This window comes from Protopterus annectens, chromosome 4.part0 (genome assembly GCF_019279795.1).
Source record: "Protopterus annectens isolate FY-2018-M chromosome 4.part0, PAN1.0, whole genome shotgun sequence".
Lineage (NCBI taxonomy): Eukaryota > Metazoa > Chordata > Ceratodontiformes > Protopteridae > Protopterus > Protopterus annectens.
Window position 1 is genome coordinate 945291421 of NC_056733.1, and position 16931 is coordinate 945308351.

The window sequence follows — 16931 nt, forward strand, 5'->3', positions numbered from 1 at the left end:
CTGTTTGCATAGATTTAGCTTTATCCTCCATTTTCTTTAACACCTCTTCTGCCTTAACACCAAACAAGGTGTCATGCTGTAAAGGAGCATCCAATAACTTTGCCTTAACATGATCAGGTAAACTCTGTTCTTTTAACCAAGAATGTTTTCGAATCACAGAACCTGTAACTGCGGCTCTACAAGAGGCCTCTAAAGAATCAAAACAACATTGCAGAGTATGTTTTCCCACCTGTTCAACTGCATGCAGTAAATCCTGCATTTCTTTACAATCAGGAGCTTCTGAGCTTGCAAGCATTTTCTGTTTTAACTGAGCCATTAAATATTGTTGGTACTTAAGCATGTGAAACTGGCAATTTAAAGCTCTTACTGCTAAAGTTGCAGAAGTGTATACTTTCTTCCCCATCTATCCAAAGCTCTGGAATCTCTGTCAGAGGGTACTGGATTTTTCGCAATGGAAGCCTTAACCCCTTTTGGACCCTGGGAAATAGTTTCTGGATCAGCAGAAGGGTTTTTGTAAAGAAACTTGTGAGAGTCAGGGACTCTGTAATACCTATCTGGCTTGGCTGGAACAGGGGGCAAAGAATCAGGAGATAAGCTGGATTCAGAGAACACATCATCCACAATATCTAGCACAGGCGGAATAGTCAGGGGCCTGTGCTGAGGCAATAAAAGGAAATCTCTGAGCCTTTTCTTGGATTCTGAGTAATCCTGATTTTCCCAATGGAAATGCTCCTTCATGGTATGTAACGTTTCCACAAAAGAATAATCCTCAGGAGGAGAGGCTGAAGGGATAGATTCTTCAGCATCAGAGTCCTCATAGGGGGGTAGAGAGTATCCCTGGTCTAAAGAGGAATCAGAGGAAATGGAAACCTGATCAGAGGAATCATAGTCTGTATCCTGCCTAGGCCTTTTCTCAGGAGGGGGATGGGAACCCCTGATTAGAGTAATGAGGTCTTCGGCCATTTTAAGCATCTGTTTTTTTGGCATGAAGGACTGTCCAGGAGAATGCTGTACTTGTTTCTTTGTCTTTAATGGTACCTTTGTCTTGGCTGTAGTTTTAATGGAAAGTTGTGAAGGTCTGAAAACACCCTCAGAAGCCGATGCCTGCTCAGCGGCTCCGGACCCATCTGAGGGATTAATTTCCGCCCAATACCTTGAGTTTCCAGAGGCCAAGTTGTCTCCACGTGGGAGTCAGAAGCGGCCTGTGGCTCTGAGGTAGCAGTTGTCAGGGGCTGCGAAAGCGCCTCACTGAGAACCGGCGACTGGCCTAGAAGAGGTTTCGTCGTCGGTTTTGGACCTCGGATGCCTGTCTTTATCCTTGTCTTTGCATTTTTTCGGTATTGAGGTCGTCGGTTGATACGACGGCATAGTATAAATTGAACCTTCGGCCAAAGTAGTGCAAAACATCTTTTTATAGTGCGTTTGTTAAATCTAGCACAAAACCGACAACTAGTGACGTCGTGATCAGGGTCTAGGCATGAAATACAGTAAGAGTGGAAGTCCTTATGAGGTATTTGCTTCCCACAAGAAATACAATTATTAACTTTTTCTGACATCGGTCTGAGGCAAGAAAAAAGATTTCCCAACGGGGTACTTAGCTTTATTGAAGACTTCGGATCTGAAATTCGACTTCGAAAACCTCAGGAGTAGGCCGACCAGCTCTTGCAAACTGCTTTTGCTTCGGGCACTGCACGGCAAGAAAGACTGAAGAAAATGGCATTGAATGCATCTTATATACCCCTGGCGCACTGACGTCAGGGAGGAAGCGACAGCAACCGACGCCGGACCAAGACTTTGGAACTCTGGCCGACTGCGAGACCGCCTGACGGCAGGATAACCCAAGTAGACTGCAGCAGTGTAACACGATGAACATCAGTGTAAGAGTAAAGTACAGTTGTGCACACTTAACATAAATGTAGATGTTTGAGTGTATTCACTGTTGCAGTCATTACATTTGGGTAATCTGCTGGCAGGTTGCCCTCAGTCGGCCTGAATAACAAAGTATTGGGTCCTGCGTTGGTTGTTGTCTCCTCTTCCATGACGTCAGGTCATCAGGGGTATAAAACATGCAGCCGACGCCATTTTACTCAGTTTTTCTTGCCCCAGATGTCAGGTGCCCCCCAAATGGGGAGTATATAGATATATATATATATATATATATATATATATATATATATATACACATACACACACACACACACATATATATATATATATATATATATATATACATATAAACAGAAATATATGTAAATGCACTTTTAGCAACATAAACTTTACCTTCATCTGAAAGCAAATGCACCACAAAGGCTTTAGAATACAGTGAAGGAAAGAGAAATTATAGAAATGGGGGATGGCTGGTGGGTAACCCGGACTGCAACAGTGAATACACTTGAACATCTACACTTATGGTAAGTGTACACAACTGTACTATGTTCTTCGTGTTTCACTGTTGCAGTCATTACATTTGGGTAGAATCCCAAAGCTATGGATGGGAGGATGGAACTAAATAGCATTAGGAGCGGCTATAAGGCCCTGCAGAACTGCAGTGGCAAAGCCTGCCCTGGATTTGGAGAAGAGAGGCAAATGATAATGCTTTGTGAAGGTATGAACAGAGCTCCAAGTAGCAACCTCTAGAATGGCTTTGGTTGGAACCCCTCTGACAAAAGCTGCTGAGGTAGAAGCAGCCCTGGTGGAATGTGACCTGATCCCCTTGGGCACAGGTTTACCATGGTGCAAGTAGCACAAACGAATGCAGTGGCTTATCCACTTAGAAATAGTCTGCTTTCATATAGCCTTCCCCTCTGACCCTGCAGCAAATGCCGCCGGTAGTTGCTCAGACTTTGAGATTTGGTCCTGTTTAAGTAGAATCTTAGCTGTCTGTGTACATCCAATGAATGCAGAATCCGCTCTCCCTTGTTCTGCAGATTTGGGTAAAATGTTGGCAGGTGAATTGTCTGGTTAAGAGCCACACTGGATACCACCTTAGGCATAAAAGAAGGATTGGTCCTGAAGGACACCCTGTACGGGTAAAATTTAATAAAAGGCCCCACTGCCATGAGAGCCTGTAGTTCTGAAACCCTTCTTGCTGAAGTGACTGCCAAGAGGAAAGCTGTTTTCCAAGATAGAAATTTTATATCCGCAGTAGCTGCTGGTTCAAAAGGAGGCAGGGTGAGTTTTTCCAGCACAAAGTTGAGGTCCCATGCAGGAGTTGGTGATCTTCTGGGAGGCCTTAGATTTTTGGCCCCTCTAAGACACTGTTTAAGCAGAGGATGAGAAAAGAGGGGAGGCTCTGTGTTGTAATGAGCCGAGATGGCAGAGGCATGTATTTTTATTGAAGAAAAAGATAGGCCCTTGTCAAGCATCACAGTCAAATACTGTAAAATCTGAGGAATATTAGGCTTTGCTGTGTCCATTTCTTGTGCTTGGTTCCAAGCAGAGAATCTCTTCCATTTATCAGCATAAGATTTTCTAGTACTAGGCCTTCTGGCTTCCAAAATGACATCCATCAAAGATTTACTGAGAGGTGTTGTTTGAATAATTAAATGATCAGCCATGCTGCAAGGTTCAGAGTTTGGAGCAGAGTGTGCAGAATTTGATTGTTCTGCTGAGACAGTAGATGAGGTATTTGTGGCAAGTACCAAGGAGGAAGTTGAGACATATTCCTTAGAACTGGGAACCAGTGTTGGCGAGGCCAGTCCGGAGCAACTTGTATAATTTTTGTTTTTTCCTGTCTGGCTTTTAGTAAGACCTTGGAGAGAAAAGGCATAGACTGATAGCTAAGGCATCTACTTTCCATGCTTTTCTGTGATAAGTTCTTGTGCAGAATTTGTCCAGCTGATAATTTTGGGGAAAGGCAAACAGATCTATGTCTGGGCTCCCCCATTTCTGTGTTAACATGCTGAAGATTTGTGGATCCAGTTTCCATTTGTGCGTGTCCATAAGATTTCTGCTTAGGTCGTCTGCCAGAGTATTTTGTTTTCCTGTCAGGAATTTAGCTTGAAGATGTATCTGGTAAGTCAAAGCTGTGTTCCACAATGCCATGGCTAGTCTGCAAAGGGGGTAGGAATGTGTACTCCCCTGCTGGTTTATGTAGCACATAACCGTGGTGCTGTCCGTCTTTATCAGTAGTTGTCCTGGATGAAGTAAGTCCTTGACTGTCAGAGCATTCTGAACAGCTAGCATCTCTTTCTGGTTGATATGCAGATGCATTTGTTTCCGGCTCCATTTGCCCTGAATACATCTCCCCGCCAGGTGGGCCCCCCAAGCATAGTCTGATGCATCTGTAGTTAGGGTTTGGGTGGCAGGGGGTAGAGTGAATGGCAGTCCCTTGTTTTGGTGACATGTCTCTGCCCACCAAAGAAACTCCTGTTGTAGGCAGGGAATGAGAGGAATCATTGTTTCCAGACTGTGACAATGTTAACTCCATAAACGTCATAGGTACCATTGTAGTTTCCTCATATGCAGTCTCGCATATGGAATTAGTAGAATGCAGGATGCCATGAACCCCAAAGCCTGCAGAATTTGTCTTGCAGATAACTGGATTTTTGTTGCCATTTGTTTGAAGTATGTTGTCAGTTGCCTTTGTTTGACTGGTGTAAGGTAAGCCATCTGGGCAGTTGTATTCAAGCTTGTACCCAGGAATGCAATTATTTGAGAGGGTACCAGTTGGGATTTCTTTTCGTTTATTGTATACCCTAGGCATGTTAGAAGCCTTTTACAAACGCCAGATGTTGAAGAAGAGTGTCCTTGTCCTCTGCTTGAATGAGACAGTCGTCCAGATAAGGATACATTTGTATGCTTCTTTGTCTGCAGAATGCAAATACTGGTGCCAGGCACTTTGTAAAGACCCTGGGCGCAGTAGATAAGCCAAAGGACAGTGCAGAGAACTTGTAATGCAAAAAACCTGCCTTGAAGCGGAGGTATCTTCTGCACGATTCCCTTAGTAGGATATGCAGGTATGCCTCTTAAGTCTAGAGTCACTAACCAAGCGTTCCTGCCCAGCATAGGCAGTAGCTGTTGTAAAGTCAGCATTTTGAATTTTGGAATGTCCAGGAACGTGTTCAAAATCGATAAGTCCAGTATTGGACGCCAGGCATTGTCTTTTCTGGGTACCAGGAAAAGTCTTGAGTAAAAACTTTGTCCTTTTTCCTTTTCTGGTACAGGTTAAATAGCTCCCATATCCATGAGAGACGTAACTTGTTTCTGGGCCTCTGCCCACTGATTTTGTGGCAGATCTGGCCAACTGTTTGGAATTGGCAAAGTATGGAAATGAAATCTGTACCCCTGGGATACTATGTTTAATACCCACTTGTCCTGGGTAATTAACTGCCAATTTTGAGCATGAAGTGCTAGTTTTCCCCCCAAGAGGGCTGCCAAAAGATAAGTGCTTGGTGAAGGTAGAGGGAAGTCATTGAAACTGCTTACTGTAGGGTTGTGCTTTGTTTCCTCCAGATTTGGAGGCGGAGGCACCCCCTTGCTTTGACCTGTAAGAACCCTGTGATTGGTATCTGGAGCCTTTTGAGTGCCTGGATTTGCCTTGAGTGGCTCTGATGGACGAAGGAAAGGACCAATTTTTAGTAGGCCAGTGCCTACTGAACCTGGGTGGCTGCACTTGCAAGAAATCTTTTACAGTTTGCATATATTTAGCTTTGTCTTCCATTTTCTTTAAAACCTCTTCTGCCTTATTACCAAACATAGTATCATGCTCCAAGGGGGCATCTAACAATTTAGCGTTAACATGATCATAGGTTCATAGATTAGTACTAAGCTAACTGCTCTTGCGAGCCTTTTTAAGCCTAGCCAATTATCCCTTGTTAGACTCAAACCCTGTACCTTGTGTTTGTAAGACAAACACCTTAACCATTAGGCCACCCTCCCATAAGAATGCATTCTTGACCCATTATAGGTTAGTACTACGCTAACTGCCCTTGCGAGCCATTTTAAGCCTAGCCAATTATCCCTTGTGAGACTCAAACCCTGCACCTCGTGTTTGCAATGCACATACCTTAACCATTAGGCCACCCTCCCAACTATCAGGCAGATTTTGCTCCTTGAGCCAGGCATGCCTTCTAATTACAGACCCAGTAACTGCGGCCCTGCAAGAGGCCTCCAAGGAATCAAAACCACATTGCAAAGTATGCTTTCCAACCTGTTCTGCTGAATGCAATAATTCCTGTAATTCTTTATTTTCCACACAATCAGAAATAAACATAATTTTCTGTTTCAGTACCATAACATGCTGTTGATATTTAAGCATATTAAACTGGCAGTTTAAGGCCCTAATTGCCAAGGTTGCAGACGTATAAACCTTCTTTTCCCATCTACCCATCGCCCTGGAATCTCTATCAGAAGGGGTAGGATTTTTGGCTGTAGAGGCCTTTACACCCTTGGGACTCTGTGAAATAGTCTCAGGATCAGCAGCAGGATTTTTGAATAGAAATTTGTGGGAGTCAGGGACCCTGTAATATCTGTCTGGCTTACTAGGAGCCGGAGGCAGGGAATCAGGAGCCATGCTTGATTCCGAGAACACATCATTAACAATGTCTAATACAGGAGGTATTGCCAAAGGCCTATGCTGAGGAAGAAGGAAATCCCTAAGCCTCTTTTTTTTGATTCAGAGAAGTCCTGACTCTCCCAGTGAAAATGTTCCCTTAAAGTATGCAAAGTCTCTCCAAAAGAGTAATCCTCAGGAGGAGATGCAGATGGGATGGATTCTTGTGCATAAGAATCCTCATAGGGTGGAACAGAAAATTCCTGATCAGAAGAAATGGAAACCTGATCTGAAGATTCATAATCAGTGCCTTGCCTAGGTCTCTTAGCAGGGGGGGTTGGGAACCCCTGATCAAGGTAATTAAGTCCTCAGCCATTTTGATCATCTGTTTTTTAGGCATATGGGCCTGAGCTCGTGGCTCATGCGTCATTTTTTTTAGACATAGAAGATGTTTTTATCTTGTTTTTGAGGCTGGCGTTGGTTTAATATAAAAATGTTGAGGCCTGAAAACACCATCAGAAGCCGGTGCCTGCTCAGCGGCTCTGAACCCATCCAAGGGAGAGACATACGCGGGTTCACAAAACCGACAGCCAGGCACACTGTGATCTGGGCCTAGGCAAGGAATACAGTACAAATGAAAATCCTTATGAGGTATTTGCTTCCCACAAGTAATTCAATTACTAACTTTTACTGACATCAATAAGGAGCAAGAAAAAGTCTCCCCAACAGGGTACTTAGCTTTAGAGTTTGAAGACTTCGGTTCTGAAACTCGAATGCGAAAATTTCAGGAGTTGGCCGACCGGCACTTGCGAACTGCTTCTGCTTTGGGCACCGTGCAGCAAGAAAGACTGAATAAAATGGTGTCGGCTGCATGTTTTATACCCCTGACGTCATGGAAGAGGAGACAGCAACTGACGCAGGACCCAAGACTTTGTTATTCAGGCTGACTGGGGGCAACCTGCCAGCAGATAACCCAAATGTGATGACTGCAACAGTGAAACACGAAGAACATCAAACGATCTACAATTCATTTCACTTTCTATCACAGTCCTCATTAGCCGTTCTGCCATTATGCTTGTGTGTGCAGGGGGGGGGGGGGGGTCATGGCGGCAGAGCATTTAAGAGTAGCAAGTTGGAAGGTGACCATCATTTCTTTGACTTACCAAATTAACTATTTACATTACCTGAGGCTTCAGACATCACAGAGCTCGGACTGTCATTTTCATTCATGAGGTAGAACGAATGTGAAGAGGAACCACAAGTAGCAGGAAACTGAAACGGAAGTGATGCAATCATCAGCTGACATGCAACACAGACACTTCATAATGTCATCTTACATGCAACACTGTCAGTAAACATTAGCTTTTAGACAGACAGTAAAATGCAACACGACACAGAAACAGCAAACCAGGATCCAAAAAACAGGTTTATTTTCTTAACACTCTAGCGCCTCGGCCACTGTAAGCCTTCAAGGAGTAAAATATCAGTAACAGAACACAGTTTATATAATCACACAAATCAATCAATAAAACCATTATTCAATTAAATAATAAAATTAATCAATGTCTATTAGTTAAATCACATTGTTGGAAAAATGTGATTTAACTAATAGACATTGATTAATTTTATTATTTAATTGAATAATGGTTTTATTGATTGATTTGTGTGATTATATAAACTGTGTTCTGTTACTGATATTTTACTCCTTGAAGGCTTACAGTGGCCGAGGCGCTAGAGTGTTAAGAAAATAAACCTGTTTTTTGGATCCTGGTTTGCTGTTTCTGTGTCGTGCTGCTATCAAATTTCCAGTTCCAGTTCCAGTTGTTGTTGCCTAGACAGTAAAATGCAGTTTGTTAGAAATAGCAGCACATCTTTAACACGATGTCCTAGTTTCACAATGCAGGAATCAACCCAAATGAAGTTTAAGGACAAAGAGATTGTTAACATCACCATACGTGCCTTCATGTTTATATACCACAGTTTAACATCACCATACGTGCCTTCATGTTTGTATGACATAAATAAACATCACCATACGTGCCTTCATGTTTGTATGACACAGATTAACATCACCAAACATGCCTTCATGTTTGTATTCCACAGATTATCACCATACGTGCCTTCATGTTTGTATACCACAGATCACCACATGTGCTTTCATGTTTGAATACCACAGATCACCACACGTGCTTTCATGTTTGTATACCACAGATTAACATCACCATACGTCCCTTCATGCTTGCAAACCACAGATTAATATCACCATACGTGCCTTCATGTTTGTATAAGACAAATTATCACCATACGTGCCTTCATGTTTGTATGACACAGATTAACATCACCATACATGTCTTCATGTTTGTAAGACACAGATTAACATCACCATATGTGCCTTCATGTTTGTAAGACAAATTAACATCACCATACATGCCTTCATGTTTGCATACCACAGATTAATATCACCATACGTGCCTTCATGTTTGTATAACACAGTCTCACCGTTATACATACGTACACTGAATATAAAAGTTTACACACCCCTGTTAAAATGCCAGGATTTTGTGATATAAAAAAAGAGACCACAATAAATCATTTCAAAACTTTTCCCACCTTTAATGTGACCTATAACCTATACAATTCAATTGAAAAATAAACCTGTTAGGGGAAAATATAAAAAATAAAAAACATACACTATGCTGGCTGTTTAATTGTGCACACCCTTAAACTAAAACTATGTTGCAGCACCTTTTGATTTAATTACAGGATTCAGTCTTCTCAAGTAGGTGTCTATCAGCATGGTACATGTTGACTTGGCAATATTTGTCCACTCTTCCTTGCAAAAGTGCTCCAAATCTGTTAGATTGCGAGGGCATCTCTTCTGCACAGTCCTCTTCAGGTCACCCCGCAGATTTTCTACTGGATTTAGGTCTGGGCTCTGGCTGGGCCATTCCAAAACTTTAATTTTCTTCTTGTGAAACCATTCTTTTGTTGATTTGGATGTATGCTTTGGGTCATTGTCGTGTTGAAAGGTGAAATTCCTCTTCATCTTCAGCTTTCTAGCAGACGCCTGAAGGTTTTGGGCCAAAAGTGACTGGTATTTGGAACTGTTTATAATTCCCTCCACCTTGACTAAAGCTCCAGTTCCAACTGAAGAAAAGCAACCCCAAAGCATGATACTGCCACCACCATGCTTCACCGTGGGGATGGTGTTCTTTTGCTGATGCAAAGTGTTGTTTTTGCACCAAACGTACATTTTGAAATTGTGGCCAAAAAGATTAACATTGGTCTCATCAGACCATAACACATTTTCCAAACATGCTTTTGGGGGACCTAATGTATTGTTTTGCAAATTGTTGCTGGGCCTGAATGTTTTCCTGTGTAAGAAAAAGCTTTAGTCTTACAACCTTACCCCATAGACCAGACATATGCAAAATACGGGAGATTGTTGTCACATGTAGTACACAACCAGTACTTGCGGGAAATTCCTGCAGCTCCTTCAGTGTTGCTCTATGTCTCTTGGCAGCCTCCCTGACCAGTTTTCATCTTCGTCTTTTCATCAATTTTGGAGGAACGTCCAGTTCTTTGCAATGTTACGGTTGCCCCACATTTTCTCCACTTTTTGATGACTGTCTTCACTGTGTTCCGTGGTATATCCAATGTTGTGGAAATTTTTTTGTACCCTTCTCCACACTGATACCCATCAACGAGATCCCTTTGATGTTTTGTAAACTCTCTGTGAACCATGGCTTTTGCTGTAGCTGGCAACTGAGTAAACGTCAGGGAAATTCTACTAGGACAACTGAACTTTATTTGGGGTTAATCAGAGTCTTTTTAATTGATGGCAGATGTGTACCCAAGAAGACTGAATGTTGTAATTAAATCAAAAGGTGCTTCAACAAAGTATTAGTTTAAGGGTGTGCACACTTATGGAATGAGTTTACTGTACATTTTTTATTTTTCATATTTTTTTCTCTAACAGATTTGTTTTTCTATTGAATTGTACAGGTTATAGGTCACATTAAAGATGGGAAAATTTTGAAATTATTTATTGTGGTCTAATTTTTTATATCAGAAAAACCTGGCTTTTTAACAGGGGTGTGTAAACATTTCATATCCACTGCACATCAGCCTTTTACTTCCCACAGGAAAAATACTCATAACAAAGCTACACAGAAACTGCTCCACATCAATCACAGAAATAAAGCAGAGAGGCAAACAATGACCAATAACACAAATAAATTAAAGCAAAAGCGACGTGGTAGACCAACACCACTTATAAACTGCACTACATGATTCAAAGTTTTGTTCAAGATCTACTTTTTCAACAAGGTTTTCCATCATCTAAGCTGGATCATTTCTATCACACGCAGCCCAAGGATTCTGCCTGCCTCAACTGTCATATTACTTTCTCTGATCATCAGCCACCTTCCAAATGTGATCCACAGCATAAAAGAATGAGTGTGTGGTCAAACTAAGACGCACACTTGCGAGCCTCACTCATGTGCCATCTGCATGGGGAATATGAAGTGTAATCATGTCCACTTAAAGAACACTAAGGTTTGTGTGTTTAGCACCCGTCGACAGTGGTTGTTAGAGTTAAAATAAACTTATGTTCAATAGTCTCAAATATATAGTGAAACAAAATGTTTGCTGCTACACACACCATTTTGGTGTCCGATGTTAAACAGCAAATGGAATGTAGACCAAAAACAGCTCCAGACTACATAACCTTAAAATACTTCTGTACAACCACTTCAACACCTGCTTCCAACTGGCACATCTGTAAATCACCATAATTAAGGACAAAAAATAAACCAGAAGACACTCAAGTATATCACAACAGAAAAAGGCTTTTTCAGCATCTAGTGTTTCCATTCCTGTTGGTATCATCTATCAAATCAAAAAAGGTAGCTTAGGGCATCTTCACTCCATTCTGATCAACCAGGAAAGTTGTGGGGAACATCACTCAGCTCTGATCAAACTGTCAGACAATGACCATGGAAGCTTTGGGCATCTTCACTCAGTTCTGATCAACCAGGAAAATTGTGGGGATCATCTCTCAGCTCTGATCAAACTGTCAGATAATGACTATGGAAGCTTTGGGCATCATCACTCAGTTCGGATCAAGCTATCAGACAATGACCATGGAAGTTTTGACCATCATCACTTAGTTCGGATCAAGCTGTCAGACAATGACCATGGAAGTTTTGGCCATCATCACTCAGTTCGGCTCAAGCTGTCAGACAATGACCATGGAAGCTTTGGGCATCATCACTCAGTTCGGATCAAGCTGTCAGACAATGACCATGGAAGCTTTGGGCATCATCACTCAGTTCGGATCAAGCTGTCAGACAATGACCATGGAAGCTTTGGGCATCATCACTCAGTTCGGATCAAGCTGTCAGACAATGACCATGGAAGCTTTGGGCATCATCACTCAGTTCGGATCAAGCTGTCAGACAATGACCGCGGAAGCTTTGGGCATCATCACTCAGTTCGGATCAAGCTGTCAGACAATGAGGTAGCTTTGGCATCATCACTCAGTTCGGATCAAGCTGTCAAACAATGACCACGGAAGCTTTGGGCATCATCACAAAGGTCAGATGAAGCTGTCAGACAATGACCACGGAAGCTTTGGGCATCATCACAAAGGTCAGATGAAGCTGTCAGACGACCACAGAAGCTTTGGGGATCATCACTCAGTTCAGATCAGGCTGTCAGTGAATGACCACAGAAGCAACAAAACCTGCCTGATCAGGATGCATCAAGTAAGACAGCAAACTGGTCACACCGTTTTTGGCCATAAAGCAGTAAAGAGTTTGCAATGATGTTTCAACTCTACAATGTCTATATGAATTCACCTTTGCCTGGTCCTTCCCCATCTCAATTATCACAGAGGTTGCCGCCTGCTGCTCCAAAAGGGTGCAGAAGTCCTAGAACAAACAACAAAAATTGACCAGTACCATAAAAATTACTCAGAAATTAAGGGGCAAGCCATCTAGCTCTGATGCATCCCCTTCTTTAATTCTTTCAAAATGTGGTTCACTTTGAGAAAGTAACTTCTATTATTAAAGATTAGGCTTGCTTGTGACAGTTTAGGAAGGGCTAAAAAAACCTAGTAACCTAGAGAAACCTTGTCCAATCATCATTTTTATGTTAATAACTCACAAGGGCAATTAGAATGTCTTCTGGGGAAGCACCATCATACCTCGCTCAACATTCCAGACCTTAGAGAAGTCTCTCAGAAACTTATTGTTACAAAGATCCAAATACTTCTGACTTAGCTAAGTTATCTCAAAATCCCACAGACTGACATAATTTTGGCATGTTCAATTTTACAATTCTATATGTTGCTCAAGATGCAGGAGATTTGAACTACCCTATCCTGTAATCCAAACAACTCCTCTTGGAGAGCACATAGCCACTGTTTAGTCAAACCTAACCTATTTCTTTAACTTTCATGTCACAATTCCTCACTTCTGTCACACTGCCTCAGGTAATTCTCCCTTGGGAAAGTTAACTGCAACAAATCTCCATCATCTCCTCTAACTGATCCTCTTACAAAAGGCATGTCTAGCCATTTTCCAGATATGTTGAAGCTGACTCAGTAAAAATGGAATCTAATGTAACAAGGAACCGCAGAGAGATAAAAAGGATGGATATCCAAAACTCAAGAAAAACTTTACCGCATTAGTCATCACCTACTGTTTTATATCTTGTGACTGCCTTGCTAAGGTTATTTGAGTGCACAAATTAATATCTACAGAGAAGCTGTTTTTCAGAGAGAGAGAGTGTTTGGATACATCTTTATGTGTCTAAGGATGAGTTGTAAACTACACTGCAGCACTACATAAACTGTCAACACTCATTTCAACCAGTGAAACATTACGTTGTGCATAACACTCTCATTTCAGCCAATGAAACATTACGTTGTGCATAACTCTCTTTTCAGCCAGTGGAACATGTTGTGCAAAACACTCATTTCAGCCAGTGAAATATTACACTGTGCATAACTCTCTCATTTCAGCCAGTGAAATATTACACTGTGCATAACTCTCTCATTTCAGCCAGTGAAACATTACGTTGTGCATAACTCTCATTTCAGCCAGTGAAACATTACGTTGTGCAAAACTCTGTCATTTCAGCCAGTGAAATATTACATTGTGCATAACTCTCTCATTTCAGACAGTGACATATTATGCTGTGCATAATAAAGAACAGTTTAAACATGAAATGAACACTACAAGTTTTGCTGTCTATTTTTAATGACAACTTTCTCTCCGTATACAAATGACCAGTTTGTTACTGAATTGACAAACTTGACACTTCAGAAAGAGTATGGGCAAATGTCTGGCAATTGTTGAATAAAACCTAGAAACCCCAAGTTTGTGCTACCGGATGAGCTAAACTTCAATTGGAAAAGTCATGTTAAATCCCAACTAAATGGGTTTCCAGCTCTCAACAATCTCCATAGTTTAGGAAAGCCACAAGACCAAATCCCTGCACACGTAAAAGCACTCTTTTAGGCACTGTTACAGCTAAAATTCCAGAGAACCTAACCACGTAGTATGAGTTAACAGTGAGAAGAGAAGGGGGTCTGCTACAGATCCAAGTAGTAATCAGCACCCAGTACTTTAATTTACTTATTCAAACTTTAAGCAGGTAACTGAACTGGTCCGGGGATCCATTCACGCCACAGTGGGAGAGCCAAAAACAAGAAATACACTTACAAATACGTAGAAAATAACAATACTGCAATCAAGGCATTTGGCAACGAATAACGCCTTAAAGCAAAGAAAGCTCTACAGCAAGCAAAGCTAAGGTGTGACAGCAAAGAAAGCTCTACAGCAAGCAAAGCTAAAGTGTGACAGCAAATAAAGCTCTACAGCAAGCAAAGCTAAGGTGTGACAGCAAAGAAAGCTCTACAGCAAACAAAGCTAAAGTGTGACAGCAAGCAAAGCTAAGGTGTGACGGCAAAGAAAGCTCTACAGCAAGCAAAGCTAAAGTGTGACAGCAAAGAAAGCTCTACAGCAAGCAAAGCTAAAGTGTGACAGCAAAGAAAGCTCTACAGCAAGCAAAGCTAAAGTGTGACAGCAAAGAAAGCTCTACAGCAAACAAAGCTAAAGTGTGACAGCAAAGAAAGCTCTACAGCAAGCAAAGCTAAGGTGTGACAGCAAAGAAAGCTCTACAGCAAGCAAAGCTAAAGTGTGACAGCAAAGAAAGCTCTACAGCAAGCAAAGCTAAGGTGTGACAGCAAAGAAAGCTCTACAGCAAGCAAAGCTAAAGTGTGACAGCAAAGAAAACTCTACAGCAAGCAAAGCTAAAGTGTGACAGCAAGCAAAGCTAAGGTGTGACAGCAAAGAACGCTCTACAGCAAGCAAAGCTAAAGTGTGACAGCAAAGAAAGCTCTACAGCAAACAAAGCTAAAGTGTGACAGCAAGCAAAGCTAAAGTGTGACAGCAAAGAAAGCTCTACAGCAAGCAAAGCTAAGGTGTGACAGCAAATAAAGCTCTACAGCAAGCAGAGCTAAAGTGTGACAGCAAAGAAAGCTCTACAGCAAGCAAAGCTAAGGTGTGACAGCAAAGAAAGCTCTACAGCAAGCAAAGCTAAAGTGTGACAGCAAAGAAAGCTCTACAGCAAACAAAGCTAAAGTGTGACAGCAAAGAAAGCTCTACAGCAAGCAAAGCTAAGGTGTGACAGCAAAGAAAGCTCTACAGCAAGCAAAGCTAAAGTGTGACAGCAAAGAAAGCTCTACAGCAAACAAAGCTAAAGTGTGACAGCAAAGAAAGCTCTACAGCAAACAAAGCTAAAGTGTGACAGCAAGCAAAGCTAAAGTGTGACAGCAAAGAAAGCTCTACAGCAAGCAAAGCTAAGGTGTGACAGCAAATAAAGCTCTACAGCAAGCAGAGCTAAAGTGTGACAGCAAAGAAAGCTCTACAGCAAGCAAAGCTAAGGTGTGACAGCAAAGAAAGCTCTACAGCAAGCAAAGCTAAAGTGTGACAGCAAAGAAAGCTCTACAGCAAACAAAGCTAAAGTGTGACAGCAAAGAAAGCTCTACAGCAAGCAAAGCTAAGGTGTGACAGCAAAGAAAGCTCTACAGCAAGCAAAGCTAAAGTGTGACAGCAAAGAAAGCTCTACAGCAAGCAAAGCTAAGGTGTGACAGCAAAGAAAGTTCTACAGCAAGCAAAGCTAAAGTGTGACAGCAAAGAAAGCTCTACAGCAAGCAAAGCTAAAGTGTGACAGCAAAGAAAGCTCTACAGCAAGCAAAGCTAAAGTGTGACAGCAAAGAAAGCTCTACAGCAAGCAAAGCTAAAGTGTGACAGCAAGCAAAGCTAAGGTGTGACAGCAAAGAACGCTCTACAGCAAGCAAAGCTAAAGTGTGACAGCAAAGAAAGCTCTACAGCAAACAAAGCTAAGGTGTGACAGCAAATAAAGCTCTACAGCAAGCAAAGCTAAAGTGTGACAGCAAAGAAAGCTCTACAGCAAGCAAAGCTAAAGTGTGACAGCAAAGAAAGCTCTACAGCAAACAAAGCTAAAGTGTGACAGCAAAGAAAGCTCTACAGCAAACAAAGCTAAAGTGTGACAGCAAGCAAAGCTAAAGTGTGACAGCAAAGAAAGCTCTACAGCAAGCAAAGCTAAGGTGTGACAGCAAATAAAGCTCTACAGCAAGCAGAGCTAAAGTGTGACAGCAAAGAAAGCTCTACAGCAAGCAAAGCTAAGGTGTGACAGCAAAGAAAGCTCTACAGCAAGCAAAGCTAAAGTGTGACAGCAAAGAAAGCTCTACAGCAAGCAAAGCTAAGGTGCGACAGCAAAGAAAGCTCTACAGCAAGCAAAGCTAAGGTGTGACAGCAAAGAAAGCTCTACAGCAAACAAAGCTAAGGTGCGACCGCAAATAAAGCCTTAAGGTAAAGACCTACAACACGCAAAGCTGAAGCGAGACAGTAAATAAATCCTTAACACAAAGAAAGCCCTACACCAAACAAAGGTAGGTGTGATAGAGCAAGCAAAGCCCTATAACAAAAAAAAAAAAAGCTGACAGAGTATGCTATGTATAATTTAATGATTCCACTACTGCCTTCTGTACATTTTATAACCTACAACCCCCCATTAGAGACGATCTACTCTCACTAGTACAAAAATGTGCTTCTACTAAAACCATCTCATGCCTGACTAGTATCTATGGAACCACATTAACCTGAGAAACAAAGATAACAAAACCTTGAATAACGTCAAATATTAAAAAGGGGACCAGACTAAGCACCAACCAAGTTAACAAGAGCTACTAAACAGCAAGGAAGCATGCTTAAATAACCCAAAATCTGTTTGCATGTCAAACAAATAGGTATCAAAAATCTGTTCAATAATTGCCTTTACAGCACACTCCAGACTGCTAAATTTAAAAGAACCTAACATAATAATCACTTCCACAACTCGCAGC

General features: G+C 41.7%; 1 protein-coding gene across 4 annotated transcripts in view; it reads right to left on the minus strand.

The window, feature by feature from the left end:
* Positions 1–16931, minus strand: part of MPHOSPH9 (M-phase phosphoprotein 9) — a 2191511-nt gene that overhangs the window by 1433538 nt on the left and 741042 nt on the right. For 3 of the 4 annotated variants that reach the window (XM_044068924.1, XM_044068922.1, XM_044068926.1), the window contains exons 7-8: positions 12355–12426; positions 7678–7765 (exon numbers count right to left, since the gene is read on the minus strand). In XM_044068924.1, coding sequence (XP_043924859.1) covers positions 7678–7765; positions 12355–12426 — 160 coding nt within the window. The remainder of the gene's footprint in view (positions 1–7677; positions 7766–12354; positions 12427–16931) is intronic. The other variant, XM_044068923.1, reaches the window with a different exon arrangement.